Source organism: Schistocerca gregaria, chromosome 1 (genome assembly GCF_023897955.1).
Source record: "Schistocerca gregaria isolate iqSchGreg1 chromosome 1, iqSchGreg1.2, whole genome shotgun sequence".
Classification (NCBI taxonomy): domain Eukaryota; kingdom Metazoa; phylum Arthropoda; class Insecta; order Orthoptera; family Acrididae; genus Schistocerca; species Schistocerca gregaria.
In genome coordinates this window covers 781,101,579-781,123,174 of record NC_064920.1, presented here as the reverse complement: position 1 = coordinate 781,123,174, position 21,596 = coordinate 781,101,579, and the positions used below count along the sequence as shown (strand labels likewise).

The window sequence follows — 21,596 nt, the reverse complement described above, 5'->3', positions numbered from 1 at the left end:
AGTTCCTAAGTTTACACACTACTTAATCTAAATTATCCTAAGGACAAACACACACACCCATGCCCGAGGGAGGACTCGAACCTCCGCCGGGACCAGCCGCACAGTCCATGACTGTAGCGCCTAAGACCGCTCGGCTAATCTCGTGATTTGTCCACTGAATTACGTTGGCAATCAGTGACAAAATACACTGTGCAATAGGTCAATGTTAATCAACAGCTCCGCCATTACACCAGTGATGCTAGTGAAGCAGCAAGATGATGAAATCGTAGGTGATCAACTGTCATATAATAGCCTTTCACATTATTTTCGTAACACATATCTGATGAAAATCTATCTGCATCCTATACAGGCTGTGGTATCATACATAGTCAACCACAAGGAAGAAAGCCAGCAGAAGACATCACTGTTTTCGATTTATAGCCAGCCATTGCCCCCTCCGCCTCCAAATGCCACACTAGCCGCTGCAGTAACAAACAATGGACAAAGATTATTCTAGTTTAAGACTGTTTATTTTTAAGCAACATTTATCTAGATGTATGTATGTATGTATGTATGTATAAACGCCTGATGAGAACAGAACATGTTGGAAACGCGTTGTATTAAGTTAGATTAAACATAAAATAAAAAATTGACTGTTAGCTGAAATTAGAAATTAATAACCCCAGGTACAAATAAGGAAAAAGGAGGAGAGAAGATCTGAAGTTTAACATCCCTCCACGACGACGACGGTAGCGTGATGGAGCCCAATCTTCATCGCTGCTTTGACCTTAAGCAATTTACGGAAACCATGGGACACCTACATCTAGATGACAGGAGGGGGATTTGAACCGAAGTTCTGTCAAATACGAGTCCACTATGCTAACCACTGCGTCACATCGCCAGGTTTGAGACTCAGAGTCAGCGGAAGACTGTAGCAGAAGCCGAACAGGCTAAGTGACAGCTGATGGACATACTTTATTGCATACTATGTCCTCAGGTCTTTACGTGTGCTCTTGTTTCGCGTTCACAGTTCGACGTGCCAAGGTTCGAGGCAAACGTCACGTCCTTATCACGAGACTTCCCACAGTTTGGCAACAGGCTACAGTGTAGACGTGACACGAGAGATCCAGAGAATCACTGTGGAATCTGAAGCTAGATAGACACGCAGGTGTAACATTCTGTGTACACTGCAACCAAGTGAAGTTGCCAAATGGCAACGTCACTAGTTCTCGGATTTGGAGGTCTGTCAGTCAAGTAAGAGAGAAATTTGCAGCATTTACGTCTTGGGTGAAATGCAATATTGACAACGTACTACAGATCAGTTTAGAACAAAACCGATACCTTTATGTCATAATTGACTTTGCTCTGTCGTAAATTTCACTGACTGACTTTAAATACCATAAATGTCTGTGGAATGCCTCAGAGGATCCTGAAACATTTATTATACGCTGCACAAGTTCTTAAAGCAAGAATGATGAGAAAATCATCTATGCCGATTATTGAGTCAAATGTATGTTTTCGTGCATAATAGCAGTTCGGCAACTAAGTCAGTTATCTCCGTCGTGTCTATCTTCAAGCTCTCGTTTAAGTTTACGTTCAGGGCTCTACAAATATAGCGCTAGCATCAATAATTTTCCTGAGAGTAGGAATATACCTCGGAATGAAGTCTGACATTACTTCTGTACCTATGCCGTTTGGATGGAGATAATACTACACGATATGTGCTTTCGCTATTATCGTACACGAATCTATTCAACAATCTTAGTAACATTCCTCAGGCGAAGTATATACAGTATACAAAAACGTTTCTTAAGCTTTGCTCGAAAACAGTATCCAACTACTAGAGTTGGACCATTTCTGCAACAATACTTATCTATTCAGATTCTGTTCGACCACTATCCAGGTATTCTTACTGAAATTTATAGGCTATCACCTTGGTGTACGATTTTTGTAGTTTCCCTGAATTACTATCGGCAAATGTCTGGTTGGTTCCTGCTATAATGCTACTGCCAACTATGTGTTCCACCTTCGACAAGCTAGAACTGGGAGTGTACCAGTATTTATGAATGTTTGTTCTTAAACGGCAATACCATGATATCATCGACATCTTTGTAAAAGGACGAATACAGCTAGTATTACTATTACAACTGTACGCTTGTGTAGAATTGCAGACTCGGAAATATGGTGGCGCGTGGTGACCACCAAGCAATGACTAAGAATCTAAAAAACTGAGCGATGACATATAAACACACAACAACATTCCAAAGACTTCGGGTTATCTATTTTTCATTTCAAAGTAAAAGGGTAATAGAATACAGCTGACAAGCATCATGCCAAGCTGAAAATCGCAGCGTTGGCTCAAAAACTCTCAACAAAGAATAACGCACAAACAAAATGCGAGACGTAGTGAAGTGACCGTCAATGGTCTTGCGTGGAAAATGTCTTGCGCCTTGTGGCAATATTGAACAGGGAAGTCAACTTTAAATTCTTGAAGAGTGGGATCTCAGATGTCACGTGAATGAAAACACGACGGAAGTTGGTGGCTGGTGATGTAAGTTGTATTTTAGAGACTTTTAGAGGGACTGAAATTCATAAACATAGATATGGTGGATACTTTTTGATTGGTAATATTGAGCCGGACGCAAATAAACTCAACTTTCGGTAAACGTGCACTTACTGTGTCTCCGCTCTTTTCGTTGCAAGCTGCTGTTGGTAACGATTTCCATTATGAATGATGGGAAGCGAACACGACGAATCGTTAATCGGATGTGGGTAACCAATTTGAATTTTGTTCGTAATTCTCTATGCCTCGTAAATGAAGTTGGCATGCTATTATGTTCCAAACTAACCGCAACCTCGGATATCGTGACACGTTCGGAAAAGAAACGTGACTAGCTTGAGCGATTCTCATTGTCTACCCTATACTATTACCCAATTGGCTACGACCAACGAAAATGAAACGCCAACAACAACATGGGGCTGATGAGGCGCTGACTGCGTAAGCGCACGTTAGCCTTGCTTTGGAACCGTCCCCACGTTCTCAGAAACTGAAGCATACTGTTAGCGTTTAAGGCCGTGCTGTCTTTTTTTCTGAGTGCATTACTCAGCAAATGGCACGCCAGTTGAAGAGATCCTGACTGTACACCAGTCAGATTCCTCTCAGAGTATGCTTATACAATAGCTCCATATTTACCAATCATACACAACCGATCGCTCGTTGAAAGATTTGTACCTGAAGACTGGAAAGTTGCAGAAGTCACCAGTACCCAAGAAAGGAAATAGGAGTAATTCGCTGTATTACAGACACATATCGCTAACGTCGATTTGCAGCATGTTTTTGGAACATGTGCCGTGTTCGAAAATTATGAGTAAACTCTAAGAGAACCATTTATTGAAAAACAGCCAACATGAGCTGAGAAAATACTGTTCTTGCGAAACACAGCTAGCTCTTCATTTTCAAGAAGTAATGAGTGCTATGGACAGGGGATGTCAATTTGACTTCATATTTTTAGATTTACAGAAGTTTTTTGACACCATACCTCACAAGCGACTTCTAATCACATTCCGTGCGTGTGAACTGTTGTCTCATTTGTGTTACTAGATTCTTTATTTCCTGTCAGAAGGGTCGGGGTTCATAGTAATTGACGGAAAGTTATGGGGTAAAACACAAGTAATATCTGGCGTTCCACAAGGAAGCGTTGTAGGCCCTCTGCTGTTCCTGATCTACATAAACGATTTAGGAGACAATCTAAGTAACATGTTGTCTTATAAAGTCATGTGACGAGCAAAATAAATTGCAAAATGATTTAGGAAAGATATTTCCGTGGTACGAAAAGTGACAAGTTCAAAAAATGGTTCAAATGGCTCTGAGCACTATGGGACTCAACTGCAGTGGTCAACAGTCCCCTAGAACTTAGAACTACTTAAACCTAACTAACCTAAGGACATCACACACATCCACGCCCGAGGCAGGATTCGAACCTGCGACCGTAGCAGTCGCATGGTTCCGGACTGCGCGCCTAGAACCGCGAGACCACCGCGACCGGCAGTGACAAGTGACTTAATAGTAAATTGTGTGAAGTAGTCCTCACAACTACCAAAACGACGCCGCTAAATATCGGTAGCACGATAAATCACACAAATCTTTAAGGCTGTATATTCAGCTAAATACTTAAGGATTAAAATTGCGAATAACTTCAGTTGGAAAGATCATATAGATAATGTTGTGGGGTAAAGCACACCAAAGAATGCTATTTATTGGCAGAACACTTGTATGTTATGTTCTGGAGTATTGCTATGCGGTGTGGAATGCTCATCGGATAGGATCTAGGAAGGGCGTCGAAAAAGTTCAAAGAAGGGCAGTTCGTTTTGTAATAACGCGAGATAGGGGAGAGAGTGCCATAAATACGATAGGTGGAGTTGGGTGACAATACCTATAACAGAGGCGTTTTCAACCACTTAGTTTATCCTCAGAGAGTGAAAATATTTTGTTAGCGCCCATCTTCATACGGAAGAATGATCATCGCAATAAGGTATGAGAGATCAGAACTCTCAAAAGATTTAAGTGTTCGTTTTTCCCGCACGCTGCTCGAGAGTAGAACGGCACAGAATTAGCTTGAAAGTCATTCGATGAACCGTCTGCCAGAGACTTAATTGTGAATTCCACAGTAATCATGTAGATGAAGATCTATCCACAAATGTCGCTTTTGTATTCCACAGTGGATGTGTATTTTCCATTTGTACAAGACCGTGTTTTGATATCCGCTGGTGTTACGTTTGACGTTAAAATTCCAACACTAGAAAACATCGATACAGCAGCTACGTGCCTAGTTGCTTATTGGTAAACACAGCATTTGCATACCACAGAAGGGAATAAAAACAAAAATACATATTGAGATACACCTGACGAATGCAACGTAACAGTTGGAGCGCTTAACGAGGACGAGTAACACACGAGGACTGTAGAAGACCGTTCTGTTTACACGTGCGGTGTAGTGTACACTAAAGCAGAGTTAGCTCACCGACGGCAGCGGTGGTCTGCGCGAGCGCGCTGTCCGCGGCAAGCAGCAGCAGCAGCAGCGTCGGCGCTGCACTCCTCGGCGTCGCGGCCATCACTGACGTCAGCCCCGCACCAGCCGGCGCAGCTTCGGTCTGGGTGACGTCACACGGTTACCGGCGTTTCTTCACCGGTATTTCCCGACAAGTGCGCCACCACATGTGAGGATGTGGCGTGTGTCGCAACCTTGGGCTTGTCTGTTGAAGTGACGTGTATTGTACGCCTTTACTAGACCTCGTCTCCCTTTTTCAGACCTACTTTTGATTTTTCGCAATCTCAACGTCTAGGCACAGTTCGTAAGGCGAACTTCTCTCAACATAATGTTACAGTGATAGCACCGAGGTCGAGAAGCTTTTTCCAGTTTTTCTGTTAGTGGCTTGATTTCATGTCATCCTCATCGTATATGCGATGGCATTTTGTTGTTGTTGTCCAGGCACATCAGGTTATCTTCCACAACAAGAATCTTTTACCAGCAGGCGAAGTCAACGTTGCTTCTAACCCACAACGAAAATCTTATTTAGGTCTTTTACATTGTATGAACTCCATGCTAAAGACGTACCTTACTGTTCCCGTCCAATTTACAATCCATTTGACTGAGGAACCTTAACATAAATCTTCTTTCATATACCTGCACACACTTCGGAACCTCTCCCAGAAAAACTGCAGCACACTTTCAGGGTATGAAATCTGCACCATTTATCCATTTATCAAATGTAATCCTCATCGTATATGCCATGGCACTTTTTTTTATTGTCCAGGCACATCAGCTTATCTTCCACAACAAGAATCTTTTACCAGCAGGCGAAGTCAACTTTGCTTCTAACCGACAATTAACAGGAATGGGGGAAAGAAATACAGTAGAAGAAGAATGGGTAGCTTTGAGGAATGAAGTAATGAAGGCAGCAGAGGATAAAGTAGGTAAAAAGACAAGGGCTAGTAGAAAGCCTTGGGTAACAGAAATAATATTGAATTTAATTGATGAAAGGAGAAAATATAAAAATACAGTAAATGAAGCAGGCAAAAAGGAATACAAACGTCTCAAAAATGAGATCGACAGGAAGTGCAACATCAAATGTAACGAGCTTCATTTCTTATAAGTAGAGCACGTATTTTCATACACTATCAGAACGTAAGACATGCATGCATTCATGCAGTAACGTATTGTTAAACATGCACAATAAGGCAGTAAAACAAAAAATGTGCGGTATGAACATTCAGTTCTATATTTTTATTGCTTTAAAAAACTCACACAACAACCTATTTTGCAAAATTTTCTTCACTTGGACTCATACTTTTATCAGACTGAACATTTTTGTACGTAGAAAATGAACATTCTACGTCACAAGAAGTGAAAGATGAAAAAAGGTAGGACAAAATCTGATCAAGTTGAAAGTCCTTTGCATTTCGCCCGCCTCCGTGCCCGAGGTCGTCGGCACGGTAGCTCGACTTAATCGGCCAGAGGGTTACCTACCTCGTAATAAAAAAAGCTGAGTGATTGGACCAACGATGAACTTGCACAAGCGTCATGGGACGTCCACCCCGAACAAATACAATGACCCATAACGAACAAAATGAGATAAAAAAGGTCTGTAGCGCCCGCTTTTGCGATAGTACTTGACGCTGAGATAAGCCGGGTCGCTACCAGTATTTGGCCGGCAATGGGAGAAGAGGTGGTGAGGTTAAGCCTGATCACCACACTTTGCGCCAATAACCTAGTTTAAATACCAAACCTCTCCGCATTGTACGCATTGCCTCACTGTTGATGGTGATCACTCTGTCGGATGGCGACGTTAAGTTTGGCGGTACCAGGTTTCACCCTCTCCCTTCTCTTCATCGCCATATACCACAAACATTACGCTCCACTCCACACACGCATTCACACACGTACACAGTACTTACATGTAGCATTACAAATATTGCAATGGAGCATATTGCAGACAAATCAAAAAGATATATATATTTTTGTTGACTTCATAAACTCAAACTCAGGATTCTACCCGATAAATCTCATTGTAGTAAAAGCTGCAACAAACACTTCTTCATAGGATGACGACAAAGATTTTTCAGCCTCTTCAGATACTGTCAAAGATTCCACCAATCACTTGTAGTCTTCAACTTCGATATTGCCGTAGGGCACTGCGCAACATTTGATTTGATGTAAATCAAATCTTGCTTCAAATGTGTTTTCTTAAATTCCACTTCCAAGTGTTTATTGTAAGTTGCATTACTGACTTAGAAAGTCGATGCAAGACCGAAAAAAGTAGGAAGCAGTAATTTTAAGGCTTTTCGATAGAACGAAGCAAAGAGACGTAAACTACAGTAAATTAAAGGGAATTCACGTCTCTTACTGCTCTCTCAACTTCACCAAAATTATCACATTAAAAATCGGTAGCATTTAAGTAGGTACCCCGCCTGGTTAAAATAAGTTATGGTGGCAAAGCTAAACCTAGGCAGTATCTCTAAATGCTGCAGCACGGACAGACACTTTGAAGAACCTCTTCAATAGTAAAAAATGTCCGCATATGACCTAATTAATGCTGTCAGAATTATCAGACCTTCTTGTTTTGTGCGTCTATTTACCTCGTTGGTGGAGGATATCCGCGTATTCGCATTGTCATATTTTGGGCAGGTGCACTATGTAGAGCAAGGACTAAACATGTAACGTACCTTAAGATAGGATAAAATATTTTCGACTGCTTTCCCGGTTTTCACCGCACACGAGGCATCATTGCTTATCAATAGGTACCTTTTTTATTTAAATTTATTGGCACGAAGTATACTGACATCCACCGAACCGAACTAGGACGCTTGAGCTCACAGTGAAGTTTACAGATTGTAACAAAATTTGCGACCTTACGTTCTGCATTTATGGTGTATATTAAAAAAATATCACGCAGCTTATCGCAATATATGCACCGAGGTCAGCAAAACAGATATAATATGCATTGTAAATGCCTGAATTTACGCAGTTGTATCGATGAAATCTTCGAAATAAGCATTTACTGCCCAAATGGCCAAAACATGCAAAACATTCATGCAACATGCATTTGCATGGAAATTCGTGTTCTTCTTGTAAGTTCTAGTCCATCTCTCGCCATTATTCTCTACATCACGTCTCTCCTCCATTCCCTGCCGCTCTTATCAATTATCTCTCAACAAAGAAGTTTTATAACCATAAACCCTCCAAACAACATCTATCTCGGCACTCTGATCAACCTGTTTCGTTGCTAGCCGACAACCTACATCTACTAACAGCCATAATGATAATTCCCCAGTGGAGGAACTCCCAGCAATTTCCATTCGTCTACCAGTTTAATCTTCACGGTTTCTTCAATATCTTTATCAAACAGTGGGGTCATGCAGCTTTTACATAACATCGACCTGTTATCATCACTGCTCATAAAAATATCGTAGTCTTTATGAAACCCTGAAGAGCCGAAGTCTATGCCGCTGAAAACTCTCATATTTCGATAAAACAGAAATTATTAATTTAATGAAAGCGAGAAATTTCGATCTCGCGGATTTTTAATTGTTCTCTACCATGTAGCCTATATGCATGAAGAGAAACTGAAATGTGAGAACAGTATTTCTTTCCTACCGTTGCTACATAACAGATAAAGCTGGGAACATAAAATTCTGGTCTGATTAGATCACACAGATAAATAATGAAGTGGAATTTTCCTTTACCTTTGCTTTTATTTGAGTGGGTGAATTATTGGAGTCCCAGACGTGCACTCAGATACATTACTAAATATATTTGGCTTTGAAATATTTTCACGCAGTATTATTTAGATAATTATACCTCTTATAATAACGGTTAATTAAATATGGCGGAGCTCTATAAAATACCACGCAGTTCAATGAGCTGATGGACGAGAACTGATCTCTCTGGCGTCCTTTTCGTCTCCGTATAGAGACAGTCAACTGAACACCCCGAGGATAAAATATCCGTGACTTGCAACAAGCATACGACAGACAGTTGAATGTCCAAAGAGTAAAAAGTAAGTATTTGTCTTGGAACAGATCGCAGACGACAACATCTCTAAATTATTTCCTAGTAAAATGAACTTGCTGCGTTGGAGACGTAAAAATGAAACTGAGATGCTGCACAACCTACTAGAACTGAAGGAATGAAGGACTGAAATAACAAGCAAAAAAAGAAAGTGAAATACTAAAATGTCATCGGATAAACTTGATTATATGTTGATAATATTCTCAAATCTGTAGAATGGCGTACTTCATTATCACTACTCGAATTGGTAGATTTCGAATGCTTTCAGGAACCAGAGAAGATGCTAGAACGAAATTTTCACTCTACAGCAGAGCGTTCGCTCTTTTGAATCTTCCTGGCAGATTACAACCATGCACCGGACCGGAATTCGAAGCCAGAACCTCGCTTTTCGTGGATTATTCTCAGTGACTGAGCAGTTCTCAAGACCAACCTTCAAAGCTTTACAGCTTTTTTTTCGCCAGTGCTTCTCCCGTATCTTTCAAACTTCCCAGATGTTGTTCTCCATAGCCTTCAGTACTATCATTCTTCAAGATTTACCATACCTGATACCAGATCAGAAATCTCTATAGAAAATCGTCTGATTGGAAGTAGAGCCTGCAATCTTTTAGTCAACGAACTGTCAGAACACAATATAACGTTAGAAATGTTGTCATAATGCGTTTCTAACATTCCTTTCTTTCAGGAATGCTGTTCCTGCAATGCAACTGCGCTAGCTGCTTACAGTGACCTACGCAGCTACGCTCCTTGCCGACACAGAAGGCAACAGCGCCGTCTTTGCTGATAATTATTATACAAACTTTTAGTAATGAATATAGAAGACATAATGAAATACAGTTTCTAATACATGCACACATCAGGAACCTTAAATGAAAAGAATCTGTAGAATTAATAGAAAAATCATAAAACTAATCGTGCTCACGCCTTCTGCCGTTGATTTGTACCTGAGGTCTGACAAGTACTCTTCAGAGATATGTGCTGATATTGTACTTTATTGCTTGTATTTATACGCCCTCAAGGCTATAATACTAGGTATGTTGAAACAAACTATGTCTTCTGTAAGTTCCTACTTGTGTAGTTGGGCAGATTTAGTATGTTATAGTCAGTATGATTATTTTATTCCTGTTTTATCTACAACACTGAAGATGGTCACGCCGTAACTGAAATAGATTTGCAACAGAAACAGAGATTTCTACTTCAGCGACCGTCGCTAAACCTCCACCTAGTGTTGTGGTGCACGCTACTCTTGTTGGAGTCCTCATTCGATGATAATGTTTCAAGTAATATTGTCAAAAATAAACAAAACACCTACCACGAAGCTTTATTTATCAGGACTATAGTAGACAAGCACCGTAACACACTGGTTGGTTCGCTGACGTGAGACGCCGTTGCGCAGGTCCGACAGAACCAACAATGGCTGCTTTCGACGTAATAAACATCACATACGTGCTCAGACTATTAAGTGCGAATACAAACTCAGTCTGGTTTAACATGACGAAAGTAAAGTGCTTCAACAGCGTTAAGTTGCGAGGCTTTCTTCGTGATTTTGAAGAGAAATTCTTCATCACTGACGGAGAAACATTATTTTGTGAACTATGAGAAGTTAAGTTAGTGTAGTTTAATTTGCAACAGTATTGTAATATCAACAAACACAATAGCTGTATTGAGAGAATGACGAAAATGACAGCAGAAAATCTCTGTTATTTAATAGATGAGCAACTTTAATTGTTTTAGTAAAATCGAAGAAATGGTAGAGTCCGCTGTTATTTGTGCAGACAGGTCCATCTTCAACCGCTCAATCGTTCTTCAAGGACGTGTGTAAGATGATGGTGTCTGGCAACATCTCGTTGGAGAAGCTGAAGAATCCACGCTTCAGACAGTTCTTGGAGAAGTACACAACATATCAAGTTCCAGATGAATCTCCACTGAGAAGGGAATATTTATCCGTGGGCTGCGAGGAGATGCTCAACAAAATACGAATAGTGTTGCTCACCAATAGGTCTAGGTGTCCATGGATGAAATCACCTGTGTGGATGGACGTATTGTTGCTGTTCGTGTTCTACAAGTTGACGGGCCTGGAGAAATGTTCCTCCTACATCTACTTCTACATCCATACTCGACAAGCGGAGGGTACCTCTATCGGTTCTCCCTTCTATTCCAGTCTCGTATTGTTCTTGGAAAGAAGGATTGTCGGTATGCCTCTGTGTGGCCTCTAATCTCTGATTTTATCCTCATGGTTTCTTCGCGAGGTATACGTAGGAGGGAACAATATACTGCTTGACTCCTCGGTGAAGATATGTTCTCGAAACTTTAACAAAAGCTCGTACCGAGCTACTGAGCGTCTCTCCTGGAGAGTCTTCCACAGTTTATCTATCATCTCCGTAACGCTTTCGCGATTACTAAATGATCCTGTAACGAAGCGCGCTGTTCTCCGTTGGATCTACTCTATCTCTTCTATCAACCCTATCTGGTACGGATCCCACACTGCTGAGCAGTATTCAAGCAGTGGGCGAACAAGCGTACTGTAACCTACTTCCTTTGTTTTCAGATTGCATTTCCTTAGGATTCTTACAATGAATCTCATTCTGGCATCTGCTTTACGGACGATCAACTTTATATGATCGTTCCATTTTAAATCACTCCTAATGCGTACTCCCAGATAATTTATGGAATTAACTGCTTCCAGTTGCTGACCTGCTATATTGTAGCTAAATGACAAGGGATCTTTCTTTCGATGTATTCGCAGAACATAACACTTGTCTACATTGAGATTCAATTGCCCTTCCCTGCACCATGCGTCAATTCGTTGCAGATCCTCCTGCATTTCAGTACAATTTTCCATTGTTACAATCTCTCAATATACCACAGCATCATCTGCAAAAAGCCTCAGTGAACTTCCGATGTCATCTACAAGGTCATTTATGTATATTGTGAATAGCAACGGTCCTATGACACTCCCCTGCGGCACACCTGAAATTACTCTTGATACGGAAGACTTCTCTCCATTGAGAATGACATGCTGCGTTCTGTTATCTAGGAACTCCTCAATCCAATCACACAATTGATCTGATAGTCCGTATGCTCTTACTTTGTTCATTAAACGACTGTGGGGAACTGTGTCAAACGCCTTGCGGAAGTCAAGAAACACGACATCTACCTGTGAACCCGTGTCTATGGCCCTCTGAGTCTCGTGGACGAATAGCGTGAGCTGGGTTTCACACGACCGTCTTTTTCGAAACCCATGCCGATTCCTACAGAGTAGATTTCTAGTCTCCAGAAAAGTCATTATACTCGAACATAATAACTTTTCCAAAATTCTGCAACTGAGCAACGTTAGAGATATAGGTCTATAGTTCTGCACATCTGTTAGACGTCCCTTCTTGAAAACGGGGATGACCTGTGCCCTTTTCCAATCCTTTGGAACGCTTCGCTCTTCTAGAGACCTACGGTACAGCGATGCAAGAAGGGGGGGGGGGGGCAAGTTCCTTCACGTACACTGTGTAAAATCGAATTGGTATCCCATCAGGTCCAGCGGCCTTTCCTCTTTTGAGCGATTTTAATTGTTTCTCTATCCCTCTGTCGTCTATTTTGATATCTACCATTTTGTCATCTGTGCGACAATCTAGAGAAGGAACTACAGTGCAGTTTTCCTCTGTGAAACAGCTTTGGAAGAAGACATTTAGTATTTCGGCCTTTAGTCTGTCATCATCTGTTTCAGTACCATTTTGGTCACAGAGTGTCTGGACACTTTGTTTTGATCCACCTACCGCTTTGACATAGGACCAAAATTTCTTAGGATTTTCTGCCAAGTCAGTACCTAGAACTTTACTTTCGAATTCATTGAACGCCTCTCGCATAGCCCTCCTCACACTACTTTTCACTTCGCGTGATTTTTGTTTGTCTGCAAGGCTTTGGCTATGTTTATGTTTGCTGTGAAGTTCCCTTTGCTTCCGCAGCAGTTTTCTAACTCGGTTGTTGTACCACGGTGGCTCTTTTCCATCTCTTACGATCTTGCTTGGCACATACTCATCTAATGCATATTGTACGATGGTTTTGAACTTTGTCCACTGATCCTCAACACTATCTGTACTTGAGACAAAACTTTTGTGTTGAGCCATCAAGTACTCTGAAATCTGGTTTTTGTCACTTTTGCTAAACAGAAAAATCTTCCTACCTTTTTTAATATTTCTATTTACGGCTGAAATCATGGATGCAGTAACCGCTTTATGATCGCTGATTCCCTGTTCTGCATTAACTGATTCAAATAGTTCGGGTCTGTTTGTCACCAGAAGGTCTAATATGTAATTGCCACGAGTCAGTTCTCTGTTTAACTGCTCAAGGTAGTTTTCAGATAAAGCACTTACAAAAATTTCACTGGATTCTTTTTCCCTGCCACCCGTTATGAACGTTTGAGTCTCCCAGTCTATATCCGGCAAATTAAAATCTCCACCCAGAACTATAAGATTGTGGGGAAATCTACTAAAAATATTTTCCAAATTATTCTTCAGGTGCTCAGCCACAACAGCTGCTGAGCCCGGGGACCTATAGAGACATCCAATTACCATGTCTGAGCCTGCTTTAACCGTGACCTTCACCCAAATCATTTCACAATTCGGATCTCCGTGAATTTCCTTCGATACTATTGCACTTCTTATCGCTATAAACACGCCTCCCCCTTCACTGTCCAGCCTGTCTCTGCGGTATACATTCCAATCTGAGTTTAGGATTTCATTACTGTTTACGTCTGGTTTCAGCCAACTTTCTGTCCCTAGTACTATATGGGCGTTGTGACCGTTTATTAATGAGAGCAGTTCTGAGACCTTTCTATAGACGCTCCTGCAGTTTACTATTAGCACATTAATATTGTTATTCGCTGTTGTATTTTGCCTACTCCTACCTTGTCGCGTCTCAGGAGGCGTCTTGTCGGGCCTAGGGAAGGAATTCTCTAACCTAAAAAACCCCCATGTGCACTCCACACGTACTCCGCTACTCCTGTAGCCGCTTCCTGCGTGTAGTGCATGCCTGACCTATTCAGGGGGACCCTACATTTCTCCACCCGACAGCGGAGGTCGAGAAATTTGCACCCCAGCTCTCCGCAGAATCGTCTGAGCCTCTGGTTTAAGCATTCCACTCGGCTCCAAACCAGAGGACTGCGATCGGTTCTGGGAACGATACTACAAATAGTTAGCTCAGATTCCACCCCGCGAGCGAGGCTTTCCGCCTTCACCAACTCCGCCAACCGCCTGTATGAACTGAGGATGATCTCTGAACCCAGACGGCTGGAGTCATTGGTGTGACATGAGCAACAATTTGCAGTCGGGTGCACTCGGTGCTCTCTATCGCCGCCGGCAGGGCCTCCTCCACATCTCGGATGAGACCCCCCGAGAAGCAGACAGAGTGAACACTGACCTTCTTCCCCGACCTTTCCGCTATTTCCCTAAGGGGCTCAATCACCCGCCTAACGTTGGAGCTCCCAATCACTAATAAACCCCTCCCCCCGTGTGCCTGCTCGGACCTTGCTGAAAGCGCGGCCACATGTTCATTCACAGGCAGAGCGGGCGATGCCACACGGCCAGCCTCCACATTGACCCTCCGCCTCGTGCGCCGCGAACGCCGCTGAACCCGCCACTCCCCTTGGGGAGAGGGTGGCCCAACCGCGCCCGGTACCCGCGAAGATGTCTCGACAGCAGGGACAGTGGGTGAAGCATGTAACACCTGGGGTGTACCACGCGACGCACCTGACTCCCCACTGCCGCTACACTCCGAGGCAGCAGCCTGAAGACGGCGGACCGCGGCCATCAACACGCTCAGCTGTTCGCGAAGAGTGGCCAGCTCCTCCTGCGTCCGTACACAGCAGTCACACATCCTATCCATCCTAGGAAATCAATTTACTGTCGAGAGTTAATCAACTTTTAACTAGACTGCTAATTCACTAAAGGCGGCTGATAGTTGACTAAACTGTGGTTACTAGACACTTCTTGTAGAAAACAATGAAAATAGCGCTACCTGTCTCTGGACTGTATTCAAAACAAACACTAGCACTACTGGCACTATGGTCGACTAAAGGGACTCTCTCTGACTGTATTCAAAACAAACACGAAATATATGGAACACTATTAACAGCACTCGACAATTAAAGCTTCCTAAAAGCAAAAACACACAGAAGAAGAAGTGACAAGTAAGAAAAATACAGTTAATACTTAAATTAACGTAGCTCGCTGCACAGCAGACGTGTAGCAGTTGGCAGTTACGACGACTAAGATGTGAAGCCATTGAGAGAGTGAACAACACAATTTCCATTTTGTTTGACCACTCTATGATGCTATTGTGGTCAGTTGGTGTGAACAGAGGAAATGTTTTGGTGCCAGTAACAGATGGTGCTTCATACATGGCTAAAGTAGCCAAGTGGCTTCAGATTTTCTACCCAAACATAGTGTACGTCACTTGTCTCAGACATGCGTTACACAGAGTTGCACAAGAGATGCCATAAAGTTGCCTTGATGTGCGTATAAATATGACAAATTCAGTTGTTTCTCCCTATATCGCTGTATGTTAGTCTTTCTGCCATATTTTTCTTAGTGGCGGGCCTTTTCCTTTCCGTTCCGCCTTGGCCAACTTTGTGTGGTTTGCCCGTTCTACCTGCTGGCTTGTGTACCGTGTCGGATGTCTTGTTGGCAACAGATACGATAACTCTATTGATGGGCGCGATTACTTGCCTGCATTGCTTTCTGCAGGTTGCCAGGTTGCTAGACCAAGCGAGAGAGAAGTACCTCGTGTTAAAAACACCTCGAAATTTTCTAGAATTCCTTGCCATTTTCGTCATATTTAGCGTTATCTCCAATATAGCAGTAAGATGGCTATTTTTTGATGATATTATTGGATGTGTTAATATTTGTAAAGGAAAATGGTGTATTTGAAGAACTGCGTTCAGAGAAACGGTTGTGAGGCAGTAATATCTATGTCTGCTATGGCAGCATTGTGGACACGTAGAATTTTTGACAGTCAGTAGTTGATAGCTGCGGTATGCAGCAGGCGGATTTTCGTTGAGTATGCACTTTAATGCAAGAACGCACTTTTGGAACTATGTGAGATGCAGAGAATGAATTATGACGCAGAACGATGGTTGGATAGCTTACGGACATAAAAACGTTTTGAAATGAAGAACAAGGTATTATTTGATGAGATAAAAAGTTTATTTTTGTAGACTTGTATTGTAGGTCCGCTTCACACTCGTCCCAGTCGAGTTTTTGATAATTATTCTATTGATTGATCTTCTGAATTAATTTACTGTAACATGGAAGTTATTAAGTTAAATGAATTTTCATATTAGAGTCTATAATTGTTTTCTTTGATAAGGTCCTTTCTAACAGAAATTTCAGTACTTAAAGGTTGAGCCATGTGATTCATTGGTATTCTGTCTCAAAATTATGAACTCAATTTACCTGATCAGCTGTGGTTAGTTTTGGGAATTATTTTTTTAGCTTTTGCGGAGTCTGGTTGTATTGCAGTTTCTGCAGTACTTCGTTTTGCAGGTGAGATTCATAATACGTGATTCTTTCGTTTCCTATGTGCAATGTAGGTTCTGTAAGTTTCTTTATTTTAACTGGAGCCATATGTCAATGCAGAATTTTTCGTGAGTGTCGTGTTACATTCTTATACATGTTGACATTAAAATTTGTTTTGTTTTCTGATGCAGTTGCGTTCTTTTATAAACTATTCGCACTGACCAATAGGACGAACTTTTGGAACTATGTGAGTTGCAGATTTATTACGAGGAAGACTGATGACTCAGAACAATGATTGGATAACATAGGGACATAAAAATGTTTGAAATGAAGAATAAGGTATTATTTGATGAGGTAAAAAGTTTATTTTTATTTTTGTAGCCTTATTTTGTTGCTCCGCTTCACTATCGTCACAGCCGAGTTTTTGATAATTATTCTGTTACTGATCTTGTGAGTTAATTTACTATACCATGGAGGTTATTAAATAAATGAATTTTCATATTACAGTCTATAATTGTTTTCTTTGATAAGTTCCTCCATAACTGAAATTTCAGCGTTTAATGTTGAGTCAAGTGTTCCATTGGCATTCTGTGTCAAGATTATGAACCCAACTTCCCTGGACCATCTGTGAGACAATAGTTTGTGGACTATAACATCCCTGAAATGTACTGGCCTCCCCACAGTCCTGACCTGAACTCAATGGAACACCTTTGGGATGTGTTAGGACGTCGGCTTCGCTCCAGACCCCACAGTACAACATCACTACCCTCTCTCGTTTCGGCTCTTGACCAAGAATGGACCGCCATTCTCCCACAGACATTCAGATACGTCACTGAAAGTTTCCCCAGCAGAGTTCAGTCCGAGGCAATGGCGAAGAACGGACACACTACATATTAATGTTCACTAATAGGTGTCAGTATGCTTTTGATCAGACAGTTTGTGTCAAAATAAAAACACTGAAGCGTTAAATATAAACTGTTCAGTGTCGCTTGTTGTGGTCTCTTCTTCAGTGATATTTATGAAAACAACTATGGTGATTTTTTTTCTTTTTTTCCCCACGTCTGGATCCGTAGGACCGAACTGAGGAGGAAATCTCCAAGATCATGGAACATGTCAGTACGTGACATTACAACATAAAAGTAATAACAGATAAAATAAAATGTTTATGAACCAAAAATAAAGTCAAGCCATCAGTTTATGTAAACGCAATCAACAATGTAACACAGAAATCAGCTTAATTTTTCAAGGAACTTCTCGACAAATTAGAAGGAATGACCATGAGGAAACTCTTCAGTTTCGATTTTTGAATTCTTGTGGTAGCTTATTGAAAATGGACGCAGCATTATACTGCACACCTTTCAGCACCTGAGTCAACGAAGTGCGATCCAAATGCAGATTGGGTTTCAGGCTAGTATCAAATGAGTGCAAGCTGCTAATTCTTGAGAATAAGCTGATATTGTTCACAAGAAACGACAGTAAAGTATATATATGTATTGAGAGGCCAATGTCAGAATACCCAGCCTAATAAAAAGGGGTCGACAAGAGGTTCGCAAACTTACACCACTTATTACCTGAAACAAGCTGTTTCTGAACCAAAAGTATCCTTGAAGAGTGGGAAGAGAGGCCCCAAAATATAATACCATACGTCACAAAGGAATGAAAATAAGTAACGTATACTACTTTTTCTTGTCAAACTATCACTTACTTCAGATGGCCCGCCCGGCTAGCCGCGCGGTCTAACATGCTGCTCCAGAGCGGGAAGGCGCGCCGGTCCACAGCACAAATCCACCCAGAGGATTAGTGTCGAGGTCCGGTGTGCCGCCCAGCCTGTGACTCGTTTTTAAGGCAGTTTTTCACCTGCCACGGCGAATGTGGGCTGGTTCCCCTTATCCCGCCTCAGTTACACTGTGTCGGCGACTACTGCACATACACCATTTCCACATATGCGTACACAATAATTATTCTACCATTCAAACACCCGGGGTTACACTAGCCTGGTATGAGACGTTCCCGGGGGCTCCACTGGGGGCCGAACCACACAATAACCCTGGGTTCGGTGTGGGTCGACGGTGGGGTGGGGTTGTGAGCCACTGAGGGCTACAGCGGACCGAAGCCACGTCGTAGTTTCTAGGTCCTCAATACATACATTCAAACATACTTCAGATGTTCGAGTAATAAAAATGGCAGCATTAAGCCTTTGAACAAGATATTGAATGTCGGCTTTCCACGAAAGTTTACTATCCATCTGAACACCTAGACATCTGAACTGTTCGGTTTCATTAATGATTTGCACATTCTGTGAAATTAAAACGTCGGGTTTTGTTGAATTGTGTTTTAAAAACGGTAAAAACTGAGTCTTACTGTGATTTAGCGATAGGTTATTTTCTACAACCCATGAACTTATGTCTTGAGCTAGTCTATTTGAAACAGTGCCAACGTTGCACACGGTATCCTTTCCTACCAATCTATTGTCATCAGCAAACATAAATATTTTAGGACTGCTTTTAATACTAGAGGGGGAATCATTTGTATAAATAAGAAACAGGAGTGGCCCCAGCACTGATCCCTGCAGCTCATTCTCAACACTGTGGAGAATGACCTTTTGCTGTCTGTTATTAAAGTAAGAGCTGAACCAGTTGAGAAATATTCTCCGTATTCCATGATGGTCCAACTTCTGGAGCAATATTTTGTGGTCAACGCAATCAGTGGTATTAGTTAAATCAAAAAGGATGTCTAGCGTTCGAAACCTTTTGTTTAATCCATCTGGTACGTCACCAAGGAATGAGAATATATCATTTTCAATTGTTAAACCACTTCTAAAACCGAACTGTACATTCGATAGCAAATTATGTGAAATAAAATGATCAATTATCCTTACATACACAGCCTTTTCGATAACTTTACCAGACAATGGTGGCATAGAAATAGGTCTACATGTTTCCAGAATGAGATTTTCACTCTGCAGCGGAGTGTGCGCTGATATGAAACTTCCTGCCAGGAAGTTTCATATCAGCGCACACTCCGCTGCAGAGTGAAAATCTCATTCTGGAAACAATCCCCAGGCTGTGGCTAAGCCATGTCTCCGCTATATCCTTTCTTTCAGGAGTGCTAGTTCTGCAAGGTTCGCAGAAGAGCTTCTGTTAAGTTTGGAAGGTAGGAGACGAGATACTGGCAGAAGTGAAGCTGTGAGTACCGGGCGTGAGTCGTGCTTTGGTAGCTCAGATGGTAGAGCACTTGCCCGCGAAAGGCAAAGGTCCCGGGTTCGAGTCTCGGTCGGGCACACAGTTTTAATCTGCCAGGAAGTTTCAGGTCTACATGTGTTTACATTATCCCTTTCTGCCTTTTTATAAAGCTGCTTTACTACTGAGCACTTTCATTGTTCAGGAAACTGACCATTCTTAAAGGAAAAACTACACATATGGCTAAGTACAGGGCTAACATGTGCAGCCCAATACTTTAATATTCTGCTAGGTACTACTCGATATCCACGAGAATCCTTAGTCTTCAGCGATTTCATTATGTACTCAGTCTTCCCCTTGTCAATATCACAGAGGACTATTTCAGACATAAGTTTCGGAAAGGTATTTTCCAACGAAGTTATGTGGTTCCCTGAAGAAACTAAGTTTTTATTTGATGCATTAGTAATGCTCAGAAAGCGATGGTTAAATGCTGTACATATATCTGACTCATCAGTAACAGAAACATTTACTACGATCTAGTTTTATACAGGGTGTTCCACTCAAACCTTCCTGATTTCAAAGCCCCAGGAAAAAAACAACCCGCATTAGATGCGAAAGTGAAAACTGCACCACATTGCAGAGCATCTCAGAAAATTTATTTATTTATCATCAATACACCTCTACATGTGAACCATTTGTATCGTGAAGAATATCGAGTCTATATTCAGTTTCTTGCTATGTTCTTTGTAACATTTCCTCTGTTATTGTTGCAATAGCATTAGTGATATAATGTTACAACGTAGGAATATCGTCCACTTTGGTCGCATACACGTGGTCCTTCACAAATCCCCACATTAAGAAATCAGGCGGCGTAACGTCGGATGAACTTTGTGGCTATGCAATGGGTCCTCCGCGTCCGATCCAACGATTGGGAAATTTCCTATCCAGGAACTTGCGAACAACCGTTGATCAATGCGGCGTAGATCCATCTTGTTGAAAAATGATGATGAGTTGCAAGTCTTGTATCTGAGGGTACACAAACTGCTGCAACATGTCCAGATACGCTGACCCATTCACTGTTTGTTCCGCAAAGAACGGTCCACAATCCTGTCGTGCATTAGCCCGCACCAGACGTTTAGTTTAGGGCTATCAAGAACATGTTCAATGACAACGAGCGAATTCTGCGAACCCCAAATCCGAACATTATGCCTATTAACCATTCCTGATGATGAAAGGTTGCCTCATCTGAAAATAAACATCTTTCCAGAAAGCTGGCATCCATATCAATACGCTGCAGCATATCCGTAGGAAATTGTTGTCGGCGTGGTTTGTCGTTCGGCGTCAGATGTTGCAGAATTTGCATTTTGCAAGCACACATACGAAGACGCTGGTGTACTACACGACGCAATGGTGATCGAGGTACATCAAGTTGCCTAGATGCTTGAGGAATTGACTTACGTGGGCTTCTGAAAAACGTTTGTCTGATGTCCTCCACTGTCTCTTCTGAAACTCCGTAACGTGCTCCGCCAGAATGTATCAGAACACTTCTGTTGCCAGAAACTTCCTATAACATTCCTTAATTGTTTTCACGTCAGGTGGATCACCACGATAATTTATTTGCACAGTAATCAGCGATTTTGTTTCTTCTTGCGCACGCTGCTGTGGAGTCGCCATTTTCAAATGGTTCAAATGGCTCTGAGCACTATGCGACTTAACTTCTGAGGTAATCAGTCGTATAGAACTTAAAACTAATTAAACCTAACTAACCTAAGGACATCACACACCTCCATGCCCGAGGCAGGATTCGAACCTGCGACCGTAGCGGCCGCGCGGCTCCAGACTGTAGCGCCTAGAACCGCACGGCCACT

General features: G+C 41.9%; 1 protein-coding gene across 2 annotated transcripts in view; it reads right to left on the bottom strand.

The window, feature by feature from the left end:
* LOC126268728 (trypsin-1-like) overlaps positions 1-21,596 on the bottom strand; it is a 103,175-nt gene that overhangs the window by 53,715 nt on the left and 27,864 nt on the right. Inside the window, exon 1 of one of the 2 annotated variants that reach the window (XM_049973933.1) lies at positions 5,001-5,139. The exons of the other annotated variant lie outside the window; for it this stretch is intronic. Coding sequence (XP_049829890.1) covers positions 5,001-5,091 — 91 coding nt within the window. The 5' untranslated portion in view covers positions 5,092-5,139. Of the gene's footprint in view, positions 1-5,000; positions 5,140-21,596 lie in introns of those variants that run through there. 2 annotated transcript variants of the gene reach the window in all.